This window comes from Telopea speciosissima, chromosome 10 (genome assembly GCF_018873765.1).
Source record: "Telopea speciosissima isolate NSW1024214 ecotype Mountain lineage chromosome 10, Tspe_v1, whole genome shotgun sequence".
NCBI classification, from domain to species: domain Eukaryota; kingdom Viridiplantae; phylum Streptophyta; class Magnoliopsida; order Proteales; family Proteaceae; genus Telopea; species Telopea speciosissima.
In genome coordinates this window covers 20,512,871-20,535,240 of record NC_057925.1, presented here as the reverse complement: position 1 = coordinate 20,535,240, position 22,370 = coordinate 20,512,871, and the positions used below count along the sequence as shown (strand labels likewise).

Sequence of the window (22,370 nt, the reverse complement as noted above, 5' to 3'; positions counted from 1 at the left end):
CAGTGGAATGGAGTGAAAAGGTGGTCGAGTGGGGTGGAAGGTGAGATGGAATGGTGATCAAAACCCAACAGGGTTTGGTGGAAGGATGAGGGGTGATCACACTCAGAAGATCTGCAGCAAATCTCCAAGCACAAGGATACAACAGCCTGCACTCGATGGGAAGAACTACACCAGCAGCAAGATGACTCGTTCTCCTTGACTGAAGAATAGCATCAGCAGCAGAACTGTATCATCAATAATCACACTCGATTGATCTTCTCAGTGTGTGGAGCAGTCACAAACACAGCAGCTCTCAAGGGTCGATGAAAGGCAGAGGATATGGAGAAGATAGAAAAATAGAAGATAGGGTTAGGGGGGATGGGCCTTTCACCTTGGGTCTCTCACCCATAGGTATCTCAGCTGTTGCAGCATAGGAGGAGCTCCCATACACGATGGCTAAAGTTGCCAAATATTCTTTTCTCTAATGATCTGACTTTGCATCAGGCAGAATTACAATAGAGTTTCCAAAAATAAACTAAACTAAAATAGAAACTTAATAAGATAGAAACTACTAAATCCTATCTAAAGAGAAGTTGACTCAAAAAAAAATATTTGGCTTTATACTTCAGCCACAAATTAGAAACTAATAATTGTGGAAACTTCTAAATTAGAAACTAGTAAATAGGGAAACTTCTAAACTGCACTAAAGCCCAGCTGACTGGTCAAAGAGGATCTTAGCAGAATTGTGGAGCAATCTTCCTCTCAAGCTGTGGAGCATCTTTGACTGGTCAAGTTGGATCCCCATTCAGATCATGGGGCATCTTTGGGCTGTCCAGTTCTGGCCCAGGAGGGGGCCTGGTCTGGTCCATCTCTGCCCCATAAAGGGGCCTGGTCCGATGGGCCTTCTTGTGTCTCTTTCTCTGGCCAGATTCTACATCACCCTTGGGGACCTTTATCCGCTGCTGTAACTGGAGCACTGCTGTGCGCATCGTGCGGCGCGGCAGCGGCCATGTGTGCACAACATGGCTGCTGCTGCGCTGCACGATGTGCACAGCAGCGCTCCAGTTACAGCAGCAGATAAAAATTCCACCCTTGGCCATGAGTCTTGCTTTGTACCTATCAACCGGTGCCATCCATCTTCTGCTTGACGACAAACGCCCATTTACATCCAACTGGCTTTTTCTCTGGAGGAAGAAAAACAAGATCCCAAGTATTATTTTTTCCAAAGGCTCTCATCTCTTCCACCATATTTGCTTTCCATTTTGTGTTTGCAAAGGTCTCTTGCCACTTTTGTTGAATAGAAACAGAGGAAAGAGAAGACACAAAAACATGACATGAAGGAGAGAGTCATAGGAAACAACATGAGATATGGGATGTTGGGTACATCTCCGAATACCTTTACAAACAGAAATAGTTAATTCAAGAGAAGGCTCTTTACCAGATGGAGTAGTAGTAATATAGTCCTACATAGGTAGGAGGCCTACTAGGAGTCAGACAACTAGGACCTGTTGAGCTACCGATTTGATGGAGGCAGAGTTGAGGTTTTAGGTTAATTTTAGGGTTAGGGTTAGGTCAAAGAGGGTGTGTTTTATATGGTAAAGCTAGGCAGGTGTAGGGGAGTCTAATGAAATAGGTTTATAAGTTTTGGATGGTTAGAATTAGGTTAGATGGATTTAGGCAGGAACTAGGATTAGGGTTTTGAAAGGGGGAAGATGAGGGAATCTAGGGTTATAATAACAGGAAATCAGGTGGTTGAATGGGCTGAATATTTAGGTCGAGTGTGGGTTGGCTGGAGGGGGATTATATGTTGAAAGTTACAGCTAAATCAGATGGTTAAATCTGGAGTTATGGAGGTTTCCTAGTAGAGATAGGAGAGAGGGGTAAAAGTGTAATTTCAGACAATCGGCTGGATGGATGGCTCTGAAATTTAGATTGAGTCTCTGTTAGGGTTAGAAGAAGATTCAATCAAAAGTTTAGCAGGTTCTAACGGTTAGATTTTGTTGGGCAGAATTCTCGCGAAAATCACCTTGCATGTGACCTTCTAGAAGGGAAGAAGAATAGTTGCAGGTTTAGTGTTCTAATGGATCTATGGTTTTAATGGTGGATGAGGAAGATAATAAGGATTGAGTATTGGCATGGGGATCGATGGGGCTGGGTTTAGAGGATTAGGAGAAGAAGAGGGATGGCTGATAATAGTAATCACTTATTTGGAGTTGCAGGTCTTCAATGGAGAAGAAGAGAAGAGCAACAAAAGCTTTTCCATTAATCAAATTCGTGCTCAATACTTTACCCTCTTACAACCTTATATAAAAGACTCAAAATTAGACTCTTACACTAAAAAGGAAAGGCCTAACCCAATCATTAACTTATTTGGTAACTTAAACTGACTAGGAAATTGAAATAGACTCAAAATAGAGTCCTAATCCAACCCAGCTAAATAATTAAAAGAAAACTACTAAAATACTTAAATTGAACCATTGGTTCAAACCAGCTTTGGACCGGTTCAATTTAAAACATTAAAAACATGAAATAGACTAAGTATATGGCTAATACCATATGCAATTCATGTACCCCCAACTTTAGGCCCATAAAAGTGGCCTATTACATAGAAAACCCATGGAACCAAAGGTCCAACATGTCTATAACTCAACCCTGGACTTATTTCTAGGGAAAGAAGCCTAATTTGGTGATAAACATGCATCAAGTAGGCTCTGGCTCAAAAGATCGCAATGGGATGAGTAAAGGCGTAGTGGTGGTGGTTTCAACTTGCTTCTTAGAAGTTCGAGTAAAGACACAAAGATTTGGATGATCAAGTCTACCCTGAATTTTTTTCAACGTGTTCTCTAACAGAACTAGGAGTAGGCTGCTCCCCCTGAATTGTATCCAAAGAATGCCCTTCTTGAACATGAACCTGATCCGGTACCTGCTCTTCTTGAATTGGAACATTGGAAGGAGCAGCAATTAACGACAAAACATCTTCACCAACCAAGTCAAACTCCCCCTGAAGAGGTGACAATGAATAGTAAGCTAAGGACTCATGAAAGATGATGTCTATGGAGACTAGGGCACATTTTGTTGGAGGATGGTAGCATTTGTACCTTTTTTGAGTTGCAGACTAGGAACATTTCGGTCAAACATCAAGGCGCAAGCCATTTCTAGGTGGCAATTTTTTCTCTCAGCCACACCTTTTTGAGGAGGTGTGTCGACACAACTGGTTTGATGAAGAATCCCATGATCAACCATATATTGTTGAGATTAACCCTCCATGTATTCTCTACCATTGTCATTGCGGAGAATTTTTAGCGTGTGTGGAAAAGCTGAAAACACCGAAATACTACACTCTTGTGCTGCATCACATGCACCCAAGTAGTATGACTATGACAATCAAAAGTGAGAAACCATCTATGACCAGAAATAGAGGCTTTTCGAGCAGGACCCCATACATCAAATGAACAATGTGAAATGGAGAAAGACTCTTTTTATTTAATGGCGAATAACTAGAACAATTCTGTTTAGCCAAAACACAGGCTTCATAAAAATACTCATTCTTATATTACAATTTTTAACTAACTGGTGAAACAAATGAGATGAAGTCCCAACTGGGGGATGTCCTAGCCTACGATGCCACTAATACAAGTCAGAAGAGACAGAATGTAACTGATGAGTGTGAGAAGGAAGGGCAGCAGAAGTCTGTGAACCACTATGAAGCAAGTAGAGACCACCATGCACTTTACCAACCCCAATCATCTTCCTTGTCACCAGATCCTGTAAGACAGAATGGGAGGGAAAGAATGTTACTTTGCAATTTAGGTCTTTAGTAAGGCTACTAATAAACAATAAATTAGTAGAGAAAGAAGGAACATGCAAAACGAAGGTTAAAGTAAGACTAGGAGAGCGACAAACAGATCCCTTTCTAGATATAGAAGGAAGAGACCCATTTGCCATTCGGACAGTGTCTTTCTCAAATGGAAGGAGAGTACTGATGAAAAAGGGTAGAAGAACCTATCATATGGTCAGTGGCCTTGGAGTCAATGATCCAATGATTGGAGACTGCTGATGCATAATGACTACCATTAGAAATACCTGAGGCAAAGTTAGAAACAGAACCAGAGGTGGCAACAAGTGTAGAAGACTGGGCAACGGAGGTAGAAGAGGCCTTTAATATCCGACGGAAAGCTTGAAGTTCTTCCAGAGAGAGACCAATGTCTGTAGGAGGGGTTGCAATGGTGTCAGTTTGATTTGCCATAGCAGTAGGCTGACCACGGCCCTTGCCACCACCACCACGTTTACGATTTGCTTCAAAATCAGCAGTCTTCCCATGTAATTTCCAACAAGTGGCCTTAGCTTACCACAATGTTCACATTTGATAAGCTTCTTAATAGACTTGGAGGTGTCAACTCTAGTAGTACTCGAACGGTCGAACCAGACCCAATATGTAAAGTTGATCGCTCTACAGTTGAAGGGTGGAGCATAGCTGAACGGTGGCGGTGTTCAATATGAACCAATGCGTAAGACTGCTCCAGGGTAGGAAAAAGATCTCTGTTGAGAATCTGGACTCTAATCTGATCATATTCAACGTTGAGACCAGACAAAAATTCATAAACTCGAATTTTGTCCACATGTTTGCGGTAGGCAGCAATATCAATGGCATTGGTAGGCTGATAATTAGTGTAGTGATCAAGCTCCTGCCAGCACTTACGAAGCTCTGCATAATATTGGGAGACAGATAACTCGTTTTGTTTTGTGTCATGAATCTTCTTCCGCAGTTCATACACTTGAGCATCATTCCCAACTTGGGAGTAAGTTTCCTTGGAAGCTTTCCATATATGGGCAGCAACGTCCAATAGAATATAACCCGGTGCCATAGTAGGATGCATGGAAGATAAGACATCACCAAGGAGTCATGGGAGAGCCGACGATCCTGAGCAGGACCTTCTTCATCAGTTTTAACAGTGGTACCTGTAAGATAGTCCTGTAAAACCGCGACCTGCAACGGTTAGATTAGTAGATCGCTACCACATTAGGTAATTGGTCCCATCTAACTTGATGGTAGTTGCAGCAAAAGGAAGGTACTCATTACGGCCAGATCCATCTGATCCAGACGAAGCTGTAGTAAGATCAGACACAGTGACAAGAGAGTGGAGTCAATCGAACTGCTCAACCAGTGAAGAAATTGAGCCTAGAGATGGGTTTGTGAATTCCCACAAATTTGACCGTCAGAATAAGCCAAAAAGTGGATCGAGTCTCCCTCTGGTAGTGGCAAATATGTCATCCAAAAATCAGCACTTTCTAATGAGCCAATAAAATCCTAATTCTTGTCAAAAATTAGATCAAAAAACCTGTTCTGGAGAAAATCGCAAGGCTGAATCTGAGTTCTTCATGATTCAAATCTGCAGTCTTCAAACAGGAGCAGATGTTGACCAATAGCAGCGGAAAAACAATCTCCAAAAAAAAAAGATTAGAGTCAATAATTTTGGCTTTGATACCATGTTAGCAGCCAGATGATCAGAATTTTGGCTTTGATATCATGTTAGTAGCCAATAGAACTGAATGCTTGAGTGATCAATAAATGATCAGAATTTTGTCTTTGATAGCATGTTAGCAGCCAATAGAACTGAATGATTGAGTGATCAATAAGATCACCAAGCCCCTATATTTAAAATAAAAGAGGAGAAATATAATTACAATAATGCCCCCTCATAGCTGACTCTAAATAATGAGTCGGCTAGGGGGGGGTGGGGGGAAAGTCCCATAATGCCCTTGCAGCTACACATAACTCAGCACTTTCAGTTTAGGGAAGATTTTGATTTTAGATGCACAAGTCATTGTAAAACAAAACCTACCGTGATTCAATCATTCAGGTTGGTTTTCAGTTACCTAGTGATCCATTTCAAAAAATCCAAAGTTTTATAGAGAACTGTTCTAGCACAAGTCTGGTTTCGATCCTTGATTTTAGGCTGTCTAATTGCCAAATGATGATGAAATCAAAACTACTAGACATGCTTTTGCCAGTAGAAACAAGGAATCAAGTTGATTTTGCCAAAACAAAATTGATTAGAATGCTTTACTGGAGCTCTTGGTAAGTATTTTCAGTCATTGATCGTGTTATATAGTTATAAGAGATGTATCAAGTATCAATAAGTATCAACTATATCGGGTCACATATTGACCTGATACTGTCGATACCTTTTTTAGGTCTCATATCGGTACACCCTAAAAATAAGATACTTATCGGTTAGTATCGGAAGATACATTAGGATACTTAAAACATTGATCTTAGGGTTCACAAACCCCTATAGGGTTTTAGTGTCTTCCCCGAATACCCTCTCCTGCCCCCAAGGTACTAAAACTCGGTACCAACTCGGTCCCTTGAAATACCGAGTCGAGTTGAGATCTTGACGAGATCTTGCGCATTTTTTTTTTTCAACTCGAAGCCTCAACTCGGTGGGTTTTAGACCTAGTTTGGGTCTGAAACTTGGTATTAAGTCTATTTTAAGCCATTTTAACATAATGGCACTATCAGATTTTGCAAAAATAAAGTCCAAGTAAGAGTTATGTACCAGTCAAACTTAATTTGGTGTGCACGAATGCTGTCAAAATCGCTTTGAATGAAAATATTTTCTTGGTCATCAAAACAAATGAATATTTTACAGCACTTTTGGTTTTTAGCAATGTTTTACCATATTAAGATTTATGGAATTTTTAGATTTGAGAAAAACCCCATCATTAGAAAGTTGAAAATTGCACCTACCGTCGAAAATCCAGTTTTTGTTCTTGAACTGGGGGGTTGACTTTTTTTCCTTTTGGAATTTGATTTTTTAACTATTTTTATTGGATTCAAATAGGGGGTATTTGCTTATTTATGAATAATATCTTAAGTAAATGAAATACAAATACAAAAACATTTACTTGTGGAAACGGAGAAGAGTTGGCATACGAGTTGCAAAAGTGCAACAATTCGACCAAGATCTCGAGAATCTTGACCCAAACTCCTTTATATGAGTGCCAAATCTCGGTATCTTGGTGGAAAATCTTGGTATATAGACACCTATCTATGCAAACCTTGGTATACAAACACTTAGTTATGCCTAATATCGTTTAAGTAAATGTTTTTCATTTACTTAAGATATTATTCATAAATAAGCAAATACCCCCCTATTTGAATCCAATAAAAATAGTTAAAAAATAAAATTCCAAAAGATAAAAAAGTCAACCCCCCAGTTCAATAACAAAAACTGGATTTTCGGTGGTAGGTTCAATTTTCAATTTTCTAATGCTGGGGTTTTTCTCAAATCTAAAAATTCCATAAATCTTAATATGGTAAAGCATTGCTAAAAACCAAAAGTGCGGTAAAATATTCATTTGTTTTGATGTCGAAGAAAATATTTTCATTCAGAGCGATTTTGACAGCATTCGTGCACACCAAATTGCATTTGACCGGTACAAAAGTCCTACTTGGACTTTGTTTTTGCAAAATCTGATAGTGCCATTGTGTTTAAATGACCTAAAATAGGCTGAATACCAAGTTTCAGACCCAAACTAGGTCTAAAACCCACCAAGTTGAGGCTTCGAGTCGAAAAAAAACAAAGCACCAATTCGGCAAGATCTCGCCAAGATCTCGACTCGTCGGGTTTTCAAGGGACCGAGTTGGTACCGAGTTCCAAGTTTTAGTACCTTGCTGGCTTTCCTTGGTCGCTTACGCTGAAAATATCGGTTTCTATGTCCATCTGCAATCTCATTTTTCATTCAGAAATCAGTATCTGTCTGCTAGTTATGTACATTGTTGCTGGCATGCTGTCCATCTGTGTAATTATTTAATATGGATCTAACAAAGTGACAAGTCAAATGCTTTCCTTTTCTGGTTTGGGGGACTCTGTGGACACTTATTCATACGTACATACATATAAGGTGGTGAGTAAAACAAGGGAAGGAATTACCAAAGAAACAACAACTCAGCCTTATCCCAACTAAATGGGTTCGGCTACAAGGATCCTTGCAAAGACAAATTATTAATAATTAATAATAAAAGGAAAAGGAAAAGGAACACAACTATAACAATTACAAGTCAGTCTTATACAAACTAACTGGGGTCGGCTACACGGATCCTTGACCTCCAATCAGCTCTATTGGACGTCATACTTGAAACAAGTCCTAAACTATGCATGTTTTTCCTCACCACTTCTCCTAGGGTCATTTTAGGCTTGCCCTTAGCTCTTTTAGTATCTTCAATCTGAACGACATCATTCCACCGAAGTGGAGCATCCGAAAGCCTCCGTTGAACATGGCCATGCCACCTCAGGCAGCTATGGCTTAATGCTAGAAAGTTCAATCATCTGAGCCATCTCTGATGGTTGATGGATTAGTGTGGGGAAACAAGAAAGCAAGAATATCTGTTGCCTTTATTATAAGCAGGACTTTTCCACTCTCTTATCAAGTAGGGTTGTCTTGGTGTTTGCTAAATGGGGTGATGGATGGCTAATGATGATGGTTTGGGTAAAAGAATTAGATTCACAATGGAGAAAAGAATCTAGATTAGGTAATAGATATGGTTCCACCTTTTTCCATTATGAAAAATAGATCAATAGATCACTTTTCTTTGTGGCTTCTGTGATCTTGCTATTCCCCAAGAATAAGGCTGCATTTGGTAACGGTCTGAACAGAGAACGCCCGTTCTTGACTAGAAACGTTCTTTTGCGTTCTTGGTCTAGAACGGCGTTCTAAGACCGAAAACGACCGTTTGGTAACGTTCTCAAGAATGCTGTTCAGAACGAAAATGGTGTTTGGTAAAATCTGTTCCTCCCTATTTGATATTAATTACAATAATGTCATTTCTTTGTCAATTATACCAAAAAAGACTTGTAAAATCCTTCTCTTACCAACCTTAGCATAAGATTAAAATATCTCATTAACATAACCAAAATAAGTATAAAAAGATGTCAAATTTCAAAGATGCCATTAAAATTGGGTTCTTGAGTGGATTAGTGGCATAACTAACTATGCTATGAACAGTTGAATAAAGAAGGCCTTGGTGGACTCGAACCACCATCCTCTTGGAACATGCTCATGTTCCAAATGCTCTACCAATTTGAGCTAAAGGCCCATCAAGTTGTCAATGAATTAACACAACAGATTAAACCAAATTATATTCTCCATTCTTTTGGATTCTGGAAAGCCAAGAGATTCCATAGACTGAATGATCTTAACTAACTGAAGCACTTGGCTATTTTGGACATGAGAAGTAAAGAAATTTTTTGTTTTTCAAAGAAAAGGCAATTAGTACAAACAGAAAAATGGTGGTGCCAATGCCAGAACCTTTTGAAATTGGTCCTAAGAGATAACATAGATGGGCCCTGCTCTTACCTGCCATTCATTGCTTCCTTTCTTAGTAATTTCTTTGTCTTCCCCAATCCCCTTTCTCCTATGTGAGTGGGAAAAAGTAAAGGAAGAAGAAAAGGTATGGATATGAAAGTTGAATCAACTTATAATTTAAAGGGCAATCATATGATAGTCCCCCCTAGGGTACCCAGATCAGAAATCAAAAGTTCAAGTTTGAACCATTCTCCCCTGTCATACTCAGATCAATATCATCCAATCAAGTCCTTCTGGGCTGAAGATCACATCTCATGATCAATACCTTATTAAAATCTGACCTGTTTCAAATTCTCTTGGATGGTTTTCACAGTGACAGATTTAGAAACCAGATTTAAAAATAAATTTAATAACAGCAAATCAAAGTTTCAGATATGGTCCAAAAGCTGGTCGAAGGTCAATTGTATGGAGAAGAATGGTTTCCCAAATTTTTGCTCAAATCTGATGGACAGATCTGAAGTAAATAGTGTTGGAATCTGATCAGATTTCTTGTTTGGGAGATATCACCAGTTTACTTTGCTGGTTGTGTCCATATGCGATCCTGCCTATTGGATTGGAATCTGAATTTTCCTAAAGGTTGCCTTGACCAAAATTAGCATGATGTTTTCTTAGTCATAAAGAGAAAAGGAAGTTGATAAGGACTTTGTTTATCAACATACTGTTTCCTAACCAGACAGTAACACCACTTTTATATAGATGTCAGTCAACTTTAGACCTGTTTTTCCATCATGCAGAATATACCATCAGGTGAAACACCAACACTCAACCATAAATTATATGCTACAATGTACCTATAGTATACCAAAGTAACCAAACGAAGCCCATCCCACCTACAAATTTCCTTTTATTGTTTCCTGCAACTAGAATTGATTTCTGCAGCCCCCTGTAGTGCACTGTTCTTCTCATTGATTCTATTGGTCCGAATATTATTTCCTACATTCAGGTTCAAATCCGTTGGCCTGCTTTAGCTCCTGCATATAGACAGCAAAACTGTCCATTCGACTGTTTGTTTCCAATAGTTCTTGCTTGAATTTCAATCTTGTTTATCTATTCTGAGTTGTACAATCACTGAGAAGAGAAGATGGGAAGAGAGTTGGATGATAGATGGTGTGTATATCATACCAGCCTTCATGTTTTTATATTTAGAAAGCCAAATAAGAGTTACAAAGGAAATAGGACTCTTAACACCTCTTACCTAGCTAAGCCTAGAACCTAATTACAATAGGAAACTGAAATGTAACTATAATAGGAAAGAGAAACAATATAACAATTAAATCCCAAATTACTTAGCTAAGACTACCCTCCCATATATGTATCTTTAACAGGCTCCATTGAATGTCCAGCCCTTTTTGGGCCCATAAATGAACTCTTGGATGACCCACAATTTTCAGTTCTAACAAGACTCCCCCCTCTTTTGTCTTTTATCTTCTGATCTAGATTATGGAAGCTTTAAATTGAGTTACAGTCTACTACTAATAGGCTTAATAGCAGAGTTGACATCAGTATCTATGTACAGTGGGGAGATCTAGGTTGTTGCATGAGAAGTTCAGTGGGAAAATTTAAAGGGTGGTACACCTTAAAGGTAACCCTAAATTCAAGAGTTAAAGTTTGCAGAATGTAAGATATGAAGAACAGAAGTATTGAACAATAGTCCTAAAGAACTATGCAAGGCCATCCTTGTGGCAATAAAACACGGATTCCATCAAAAGGATATAGAACGAAAATAGTTTTCTTCGTTATTAATCTAGAGTAGCAAGTGCCTCGTGCACTGAGATGCTTTTTTGATAATCTAGAGTAGGAGGAAAGTAATTCAATGAATTTAAGCTCTCCCATCCACTTGCATTTAGTACCTGTCGTTGTAAACAAAAATCCAAGATACCCCTTTTACAACACCAGATACATCCCAAGGCTGCTAGAGAAATTCCTTCTAAAATCTCTAGGGGCAATCATACCTTTAATAAACATGACCGGCATCTTCAAACCCAATTTGCAATTGAAAAAAAAAAAAGATGGAAGTACTGAGCTCCCAAATGGTTTGTTATTTATTTTCAGAATTTCAAAAAACAAAATCAGATGAGATTCAAGGATAGAGTGGCTAGTATGTTCAAAGAATACAAATTTCGAAGATCAAAACTATCAGAAACAAAGTAAACTAATTAAACACCTTGCAATAAATATACCGTAATTTAAACTAAAATTAGAGAAAACAGTCCCAAAAATGGACACATTCATTCATCCAGAAAACGCAAAGATGGGCAGATAACATATACAACAACAACAATAATTCAGATCTGAGATATAATATAACCTGAGACAAAATGGGAAACAAAGGGGTGCTGATCCATACCTTTTCGGTTGAAGTGTGCTGATTAAAGGCGCTGATCCACTTCCTGAGACAAAATAGGGAAAAAAATTGGATCAATCGTCACAGAGACAGTGAGAGGGAGAGTATGAGAGGGAGAGAGAGAGACAGAGAGAGGAAAAGAGCAAAAAATCGACACAGAGACAGTGAGGGAGAGAGAGAGAGACAGAGAGAGGGAAAGAGCGAGAGAGAGAGAGAGGGAGAGAGAGCAAGAGAGAGAGAGAGAGAGAGAGATCTCACCTAGGGTTGCAGAGAGTGCGAGATGTCTTCCTTCGTCGTCTCCAACTTCCACGGGCAGAGCAAGAGATGAACTTTCTCGTCTAAACTCGAAAACACGGGTTTTGATGGTTTTTGTCCATCTCAACTCGTTCTTGTTCTTTGCAGATCGTCTCAGAGACGGTCTGTAAAGAATGTTCTTTTGGTGCTAATAACCTCCGGTTCGTTCTAAAAGAACGAAAAAACGAACCGCACAGCCAAACACTTTTTGATGTTCTTTTGTTCTTTTTTAACAAAAGAACTGTTCTGAACAACGTTCTGAATGTTACCAAACACGCCCTAAGTGTTTTATGTTAGATAAACGCAGTTTCTTTGAGCTTCCCTTGTTTGAGTCTTGTACTTGGTACGAGTTTCAATTCATGAAAAGGGGAAGGGGGAAGAACAATTAATCTGATACAATTATTATAATTTTTTTGTTTGATAAAATTAATATAAATCATCCAGTGGAAATATGCACCGTCTTCCTCTTTATTTACTACTTATGGCCAAATATGCTCCACTTCTGCTGGCAACTGGAAAAAAGTACACACAATGCAATGCTTCTAAGTTGTGCTGCCTGGCCTCAGGCATTGTGTGCTTCTTGCCATTCGACTGTGGTTAGAATGGGTTGCCACTCCTGGCTTGGTGGTAAAAGTGTCCAGCTGTTATAGCAGAGTACTGGATGATCTTTCGGATATCGATACCTGCTTGTCTTTATTATCCCTACACCTGAGTTGAAAACTATTCCTTGGATTTTTCTTGTCAAATTCGGCTCTTGCAGCATTTGGTGAAGCTCATATTGTATTTTCTGACTGATTAGTTGGGCTTCCACGAGGCTACTAGTTAAAGATTGTGTTGCAAAATTGTATATGAAACTATTGTTGCTGTTACTGCTGCTGCTGTTTTTCCCCTTCTCCCTTGACATGGTTCTATGTGGTCTGTGTAGGTTTTGTTTCATTGGCTTCCTATAATTGTGGGTCTGTATCACATTATATGGCCTCTGATGATTTTGACACCAAGCAGAGTTCATAGTTTCGTATCCCTGTAACATTCAGCTGAAGTTGAAGGCGGTTTCAGTGGGCATCAGAATAGACTAATCTAAGCTATATGGTTCCACTGCTGAGTTTGAGGGATGGATGATTGGATGAAGAGGGTATCCGCATTCAGTGTGCAGAAAATTAAACTATTTGTTGGTGTTATTTGTGGAAATAATAATTATTAGGAGAATTATAGTTTTTAAAATCATCGTATTGCACCAGTATTTAGAGATAAAAGGAAAAAATAATAAGAATGGTTTTTTGCATTGCATTCTTTGTTTGAGAAAAGGGGGGGGGGGGTGTTCATGCATTGGCAGTGCACTTTATTTTGATGCAGGAGATCTTACAAATGAAACAGGAAAGATTATTTTTTTTTTATGAACAAGAAGAGTATTGTACTAGCAAAACGAGGTACATCCACAACCATCCAGTTTAACTTACCCAAAGAGCTAGCACCCAAGCAAACACATCCACAGTCCCATCTATCTTACAAGTGTATACAATCTTAAAAGAGTTCATGGTCATAACTCCATCCAAGGGTGTTAAACAGTCCGGTTTTGGTTAAACCGTTTAATTAAACGGTCTCAATTTTGATTCCAGAGTCTAATCATTTATTCAACGGTTTGGTTTGGTTTTTGTTAAATGGTTTCTATTTGATAATGACACATTTATGTACATTTGAGAGTGTTGAACTGTCAATTTCGATCAAACTATTTATTAAACAGTTCGATTCAATCTTGGTAAACGGTTTTGGTTTGTTTTTGACACCCTTAATCCCATCCAAATAACAACCCATAAAAATCCCATTGCAGTTTTGCTTATTACCTTGTCAACCATTTAGATATCTCCTTGGATCGATCCAAATATCTACCTCGCAATCCTTGTAAAATGGCGTTGACTGGAGAATCCGGTGCACTCTCTATATATTCGTCATTATTAAAGCCACATCATGACCATAAACTACAATAACTGAGTGATTCACACATGATAATCCTTGGAGGAAATTCACCACAGAGCCGTAAAGAACTAACATGACTCGAAGGAGGTTAACTTTTTGGGATTGATGTGTGGTGTGTGTGATAAAAAACATGAGACTCGAAGGAATAATAATTTGGATCATCTATTGCCGCCTGCCCTGTGCTGCGGGCATGTTTCCTCACACAGGTAGGGGCACAATGACAGCCTACCCATTGCCCAAGCGTACTGTCCGGGTTGGGTAGGGCGGCGAAGCACGTTCTGAGGATTAGGATTACGATTAGGATTAGGATTAGCATTATGGAAAGCTACTTGATTTCTGAAAAACCAAAGGAAATAGGACGTAATAGGCACAACAAAGAGCTCATCTCTAATCTGAACTTTAGATAGCAGCAATAAGACCATTAAACTAATGAGGTAATGAAATGTTGCAAAGAAACTCATTCCTCAAATTCAATGGTTGTGCTGCCCAAATGTGTTTACTAAACTCACAAGATATCATTACATGCCCACCCTTTTTTCACACCCTACAATCAATATGCTTTAAAATTCCATAACTCTCACCTTAGTACTCAAAACTTTCGATAAAAAAACTTCTCATGCTAGGCGATACACTGATCTAAATCCAATCCTATATCGATTTTCAGGGTGACTAATCCTGGAATCAATACCATGAACTTACACCATGTTCATTGTAGATGAATTCAATCAATCTTGTTTAGGTTATCTTTTATTTAAGCAGCATGGAAGGTGGATCTCATAATTTGGACTATCACAAAATGGCAAGAATTACAGGTTACCTTCTTTCAAACCTTCTAGAAAAATCATATTGTCCTTTGGATATTGTATTTCCTTTTCACCCTTTTTAGTAGTGTATTTCTACCAAAAAAAAAAAAAACGCTAGTGTATTTTTTTCTTGGTTCTACAACTTTTGTTCCTTCACCCCTAAACAAGGATAATGGTCTGGTATCAGTATTAAATGATACACTGATATAACATCGATACTTAATACCATGCCCTTATAGCCCCTCCCCAAAAAAGGGTGAAGGCTAGGTTTGATTCAAAAGAATATGTTATTATTTTATGGGAGAAAGAACGCCATCTGGTCATGCATTTGGGTGTGTACGGTGTACCTGCGCCCAGACACAATCGGACGCAAAATGACCTGCACACCCCTGCCTTTCCATGGGGGCGGGGTGATCATTTCACGTCCGGCTGTGTCTGGGCGCAGGTACACACCCAAACGCATGACCGGGTGGCGTTCTTTTTCCTTATTTTATTTGCCCTTACCAGTTGTGCAAAGTGGCACCTTCGATACTCTTTCTTTTTTGTAAGCCACCTTCAATACAGACTAGTGTGTATTGCATCATTTGGTACAATAGATTAAAAATATCACTTTTCTATATAAGGGGAAATTGTTGTTCTGCAGATGAAGTGACAATTTCGACCACTGGATAGAAAGAATATGATTAATCTTGTGTTAAATTTCTCTCCAATTCAATTAAAAAAAAAAAAAAGCTATCTAAATGGCAGACTTGGGATACTTTGGATTGGTCCCTTTTAGGTTGGACTAACGTTACTTGGGCTTGTAGTGGCTTTAAATCCGAAAGACTGAAGAAGTACAACTATCCAAGGTATAACTGTTCTTTATGCACGATTATGCACATAACCTTTTACTAAAGAAAAATAAAACTATAACCCTAAAAACTTGTAAACCCAAACCCAATTCTAAGAAGGCTATGCCTGAGTTTCCACCTTCAAAGTTTGAGGACAACTTGCGGAGTGATTTTAGCCCCTCTTTTTTTTTGTTCAAGAAAAAGATTCTTCTAAGCCATAGGCAGGGTACGTTAGCAACTCTATATCTATCTCCCTACTCCTTACATGAAATGATCTCGCTACCCTCTTACATACAATACCATTTTGGGGCATCTTTTTGATGTATCCTCCTATTACGCTTGCTCAAAGAACCTTCTCTTTTTGTTTTTTTTTTTAACTTAATGAGAGCAAAAAAGCATGAGAAGTGTGTTCGATAGTAGTGATCAATTTTTGTACTCTTGTGAAGTGAACTGAACCGGTCTTCAGAGTAGATATGGACAAACATTTTAAAAATGTTGTTCAACTGACGATGGCTAATATCCTCGTTTCACTCTATGAGACGTCATGTTGTAGCTCGCTCTCTCTCTCTCTCTCTCTAAGAGTGTCAAAAAGGTTTTCTACATTGATATGTCCTACCTAAACCAACTGTTTGAACTCTGAGACCTGCCCGATTAATTACTTGACATGTCGGGCTTAATCACCAACCGATTATTAATTGGACGTTTCCAATGCAATGTAGTGGCCTGATGATTGCTCAACCAAGACCCGACTATGACCGGCCAATAACCGATACTTTATAGGTTAATTAGCCCATTTAAGCTCATTTATGATCCACTTAAGAACCATTTGTAGTATGTTTAAAGCCTGATTAGCCCTTATAGATCAGTAAGTCAATCGTCGGAATAGGTTTAAGTCCATGCCCTGGCCTACGAGGTTCAATTACCTAAATAGGCAGAAACAATGTGGGGCCTTAAATTGGTGGGGACCGATTAACCAGACCAAAACTGACCGGGCCATGTTTCTCTCTCTCATCTTAAAGTCAGAGACTTAAAATACACATTTTAGTAAGACAATAACTATGAATTAAGAAAACGGCAAAAGGGTTACCAAAATGAAAAAGAAAACGGCAAAGGCAGTCAAAGAATTTAAATCTCCTCATCTATTACTTCCTAAGTTTGGAAACTGAATATTTTAAATGCATTAATTAACATTAAGAATTTTGGTTATAAGAAGGAAGAGAAACCAATACAAAGAGTCTCACTAAGTCATTAAACATTATTGTACCAGAGAAACAGAAAGGAGAGTTTCTCAAAGCAGGAAGAGCACAACAATGGCAACACTCATAGCTCCTGACCACCCTTCTCCAGTTGAAGATGCTGAAGCTCTCAGAAATGCTTGCAAAGGTTTAGAGAATACTTTAATGGACTTTTGCATTCTTTCCTGTTTTATCAATTATTGCTCTCTGTTAGAGAATACTTTGTTGGACTTTTGTTCAATTTCCATATATCTAAAATTTGAGTTTGGGCTTTTTAGGATGGGGAACAGATGAGAAAGCCATAATCTCAGTACTTGGGCACAGAAATGCAGTTCAAAGGAAGCTAATCAGGCAAGCTTATAAGCAGGTTTATGAAGAGGATCTCATCAAACGCCTTGAATCTGAACTTTCTGGTGCCTTTGAGGTTTAAAACTCATACCTCAACAACTATATACATTTAACAAAATTTCTTTTTTTTTTTATTTTGGCAGTTTCATTCCATCTATACATCCTTTTCATCTGAAGGAACTTCTTAATTTTTGTGAACACAGAAAGCTGTCTATCGTTGGATGCTTGATCCTCCTGACAGAGATGCAGTATTAGTTAATGTGGCATTGAAGCATTCCATACCTGATTACAGAGTGATTGCTGAAATTGCATGTGTTAGGTCTCCTGAAGAGCTCTTGGCAGTGAAAAGGGCTTACCATTTGAGATATAAGCGATCTCTGGAAGAAGATGTTGCCGCCCATACTGAAGGCGACTGTCGTAAGGCAATGCACCTATTGAACTAGATACTTTGGATGATTTGGTTTCAGGGTTTTTTAGTTCTTTATGTAATTGTCAATTGTGTTTTTCTATGTTATATGTTTTGTGGTGCAGCTTTTGGTTGCTTTGGTGGGAATATTTAGGTATGATGGGGATGAGATTAATGCGAGTTTAGCCCGATCAGAGGCCGGTATCCTTCATGATGTGATCCAGAGGAAGGTTTTTAACCATGAAGAGGTAGTTAGGATCTTGAGCACAAGGAGTAAAGCACAGCTCAATGCAACTTTCAACTTCTACAAGGATGAATATGGCACTTCCATCACCAAGGTATGTTTAGCAAATTAATAACTTTTGAGACATTGTTTGATGAGTTAGTTCTATCTGATGTAATTGCATTTTACTCTGCTTTTTAGAGTTTATTGGGGGATCCTGCTGATGAGTTCTTAGCGGCATTACGCACGGCGATCCGATGCTTCTCTGATCCTCATAAGTATTTTGGAAAGGTGAATATTCATTAAACAAACAAAGAAGAAGAAGAAGAAGAACAGTTCACATACATACTATTTTAAAAGGGGTTATGCCATTTATAGGTTGGAGTTCTTATTGGCTTGTGGTTTGTGTGTTTCAGATCTTGAGCAATGCAATTAACAAGGCAGGGATAGATGAAGATGGACTCACGCGGGTGATTGTTACACGTGCGGAGAAGGATTTGAAGAACATCAAAGAGATGTATAACAAAAGAAACAATGGAACTCTTGAGCATGACATAGCCAAGGAAACTTCAGGGGACTACAAGGCTTTCCTCCTCACTTTGGTGGGGATTGAAGGGCATTAGCTCTGTTCTTACAAATGGCTAAAAGAAGAAGATTTTCAATCTGAATAAAGTAGAGCTTTAGTCTGTGTTTGGTGTGGAGAGTGCCAGTCTAGTTTAGTGTTGATTAGGAGTTTAGAATCCTTTTTATTTATGGTTTGTATTGAACTTGGGAGTGTGAATCATCCTTCTCTGCTTTCTTCTAGTTCTCTGCCCCAACATCCTCTCTAGTTTTTGTGGTCTTTGGGGCATAGATTCATGTTTTTTGTTATTGGTGTTGGCACAAAGGCTTCTAAGCATTATCTATGATGTCTTCCATAATTACTCATTTGGGTATTTTAAGCTTGTTTTCCTTATGTGCCAAATTCTAACATAAGCTATCTTTAAGTTAAATCAAGAAATTAATGAAGATGTTTTACTTAATAACTCAAATTGGCAAGAACATATAATGTAAAATCCATGTTCTTATAGGAAAGAAAGAAGTCCAAAAGGCACATTAAACTTATGGTTAGCTTCTAAAATTATTCTTAATGAGCTCAAAGAGGGATTGTATATGATCTAATATGATCTCCCAAAAGGCCTGATCACAAGATTAACTAGGATTACATGTTGGAATGGGCAATCTTAGTGCAAATTATGTTTCTTGTTGGAGAAAAAGAATATCTAAGAAGCCATTAGACTTGTAGCAAGCTTATAAATTAAGAAGCCTTGAGACTTTAAAGTCAGCTTGTAATATAGTTTTCTTAATCTATGGTTGTGTTCACAATTTAATTTTGCATTTCTAAGTTCATTTTTGTATTAGGGAGGTTACCATACCCTACTTTTCTAATGGGCAGCAAGAGGGTGGATTTCGGCACAATGGTAAGGTTGCTCCATTGTGACTCGAGTTAGGAAACAGCCTCTTTGTAAAGCGGGGATAAAAGGTTGCATACATTATGATGACCTCCTCAGGCCCCACGACAACGGGAGACTCTGGGGTTTGGGAAGTCTAAACTCCGAACCCGCCAAACCTCACCCATTTGGAACTTATTTAATTAACAAAGCCCAAGGTTAAAATACCCATATTTTTTCTTCCTCTACTTTTTTGTATTGACATCTCTTAAGGTGTATATTGATTTAAATATCTATTTTCTGCCCTCTAGTATAATGTATTTTTTTTTCCAGTAAGGATAAATCATGTTATTTCACAATTGCACTAAAAAATGTGTAACGATAATAACATCTTTTTATAATGACATGTCATTTTTAAAACATATTTTTATCTTAATTTAAAGAATTTTTAAGAATAAGACAAGGGCAATAAAAAGTTGTGAAGTTCTAAATACACCCTATGCATATGGAAGTGTCTTAGAGACAGTTCATTCAGTAAAATGCTTCAAATATTAACATGGACATGATAATGGATGCTCACATTTTTTCCACAAAGTAGGTTTAAGTGGACAGATTACATTTTATTGGTGCCTAATAGCCTAATTTTTTTTTTTTGGCGAGAGAATGTTGCCTAGACCTCTAGAGCCAGCATGTGCACGTTGGCCAATGGGAGCATGCGTACAAATATCTACTTATGCAGGATTTCTGCCTTCCCATGGGGTAGGGCGAAACTATGTCTAGGCGTAGGAGCCACGCAACCAGATAGTGTTCTTTTTTCCTTTTTTTTTTTGTTAAATGAAGCCCTAAACTAGGGTTTAGTGGTTTACTTTTGTGAATCTATGTTCTGGTACCGGCCTAATGGGGCACCATCTCCATATGACAAATAGGATGACGATATTAGATTACCTAATTTTTATGCTTAAAAAATAGTATCCCCTTTGAAGTCACGAGATAAGGGTGGAAAAAAATCCTCTGAACTGCCCTAATATGACGGTACACTGTAGTGTGGACCTGAGAGCTCGACACGTGGAAGATGTGACATCCAACGGTGCTGAGCTCGAGAGGAAAAAAAAACTACCTTGCATCGAGCTCGCACCATTGGATGAAACTTCTTCCATGTGTGGAGCTCTCAGGGCTGCACTGCAGTGCACCGCGAGATGCCCACATTGTAGAGGATTTTAATTCAGATAGGATACATGTAAAGATTTGAATAAAATAACGTTTGCTAGGTAAAAATATTTGGTACACGACAATGTACCAAGAAAATCTACACAGGCGCACCCTTGTACTGCCATGTGGAAGAATGATAGGATACGTGTAGGACATATATAGTGTGGTTTAACAAGACAAAGTAAACAACCAGATATCACTATCACAGGCTAGTAGGTTGAGATTGGGCGCACCCTCCATGAATCTTTTCAGACAATCAGCCCAGTGGGCTTCTACCAAATAAAAAAATAAAAAAATCAGCCTAGTGGGTTGAGATTGGGCTAGTGATCTATGGCCCCAAGGATGGACCTTTATCCCCTGAGGTTCGCTGACCGGTACAGTTGTGCGGTTCATCTCATAGAAGGGGCTGAAATGACCATTCCACCCCCTAACCGAACACACTACCCGGGTGGGGTCCATCCCCCTTTTAGTAGAGGCATTAGGGAACCGTACCGGACAGGGGAACCACAGGTGATAAAAATTCCTCAGGGATTCTATTCGTTGATCACTTTTATTTTCGCTGTCCATAAGCCATCAATCTCGACATCAAAAAAAGCCCACCCAAAAGAGAGTTCTTATGAAGTAAAATGCTTAAAGAGTTCGAACTTTGGAGATACCAGAGACAAAACCAGAAGCCTAAATTTGCCTAGACAATAATAATACTAGCTCTCGACCCAAATCAAGTACTAGTTCACACTTAATATAGAATCTAATTCATCCAAAAAAAAAATTAGCAAAGGATCTGCAGAGTGATGTGGATAATTATAATATGCACAAGAGGTGTATCCCAGAATAGGTAACACAGAATAAGTCATAAGGGGACCTGATATTTCTCCTAGTTAAAACAAGAGATCAATGTTAGATTTATTCCATTGGATCAATATGACGGATCAATGAAAATAAAATCAATAAATTCGTACCTAGATCCATATGGTTTGTAAAAGAATTCTCTTTGTTTGGATGTAGGAATAAATATCATTCTATTTTTTTTACAAGCAAAAGTTTTCCTTAACCAATGGAGTGGGAAGTATTCCCTCATTATGGGGATGTGACCTTACAATAGGACTCTTGTCCCATCACAAATTCCCACTCTTATCTATGAATTCGAAGATACCCTCTCCCTTCGTATCTGAGGGTCCCAACAATCATGATCAAGGAGGTAACCCTCACCTTTGCTTTCTGTTTTCTATTTTGCGCCTCTCTCTTTCTCTTTTTCATCATATGTGATATTGATTTTCATCACATGTGATATGGAATCCTGTCCAAGATTGCTCAAGATTTCTGGAATCCGTCCTACATGAAAACTATGTATTCTCACATGTGATATGGAGTCCTGGACAAAATTGCTCAAGATTTTTGGAATCCGTCCTACATGAAACCGTGTAGTACAATATTTATTTCTCTTTATATTTTGGTGAGCTATCTCATCTATTGTAATTATATATACTCCCATTGGAGAATCAATGAAACTAAGGAAATAAATTACAATTCATTACTCTCTCTCTCTCTCTCTCTCTCTCTCTCCTCTCTTTTGGATGTGGGAAAAAAAATAGGTTTAAGCTTGTGATATGAACCTAGATTTGGAAAGGAAAGAAATTAAGTTGAAGAAGGAGAAGGGGAAGGGAAATGCTGGTTTCGAGGGCAGTGACCTCCTAGTATAGAGATGGGAGAAAGAGATTGATTATATTTTTCATACCTCGTACATGGACTACTCTTCCCTATTTAACCATCCTCCTCTAGCTACCCAACTTGCTTAACAATTTAACAGATTTACCCATTCACCCTTAACTACTAATTACCCATCTACCCTTGACAACTAACAAAATACCCTAAAGCCTATGATGGTATCAGCTAGGTATAACCATCAGTGGGATTTATTTTTCAATG

The 22,370-nt window shown here is 38.5% G+C and overlaps 2 protein-coding genes across 4 annotated transcripts in view; both read left to right on the top strand.

Moving 5' to 3' along the window:
- Positions 1-13,166, top strand: part of LOC122642392 (protein transport protein Sec24-like At3g07100) — a 57,185-nt gene extending 44,019 nt beyond the window's left edge. For 2 of the 3 annotated variants that reach the window (XR_006330037.1, XR_006330038.1), the window contains exons 14-15: positions 12,912-12,977; positions 13,013-13,166. The gene's annotated coding sequence lies outside the window, so the exon portion shown is untranslated. Of the gene's footprint in view, positions 1-12,746; positions 12,788-12,911; positions 12,978-13,012 lie in introns of those variants that run through there. The other variant, XM_043835842.1, reaches the window with a different exon arrangement.
- A 3,697-nt stretch (positions 13,167-16,863) lies between these two features.
- On the top strand, positions 16,864-18,438 carry LOC122642394 (annexin-like protein RJ4). The gene is made up of 6 exons (XM_043835843.1): positions 16,864-16,976; positions 17,107-17,252; positions 17,380-17,598; positions 17,708-17,920; positions 18,007-18,099; positions 18,225-18,438. The coding sequence occupies exons 1-6, from the start codon at positions 16,904-16,906 to the stop codon at positions 18,426-18,428; spliced, it is 948 nt and encodes a 315-aa protein (XP_043691778.1). The 5' UTR covers positions 16,864-16,903; the 3' UTR covers positions 18,429-18,438.
- The last annotated feature ends 3,932 nt before the right edge of the window (positions 18,439-22,370 follow it).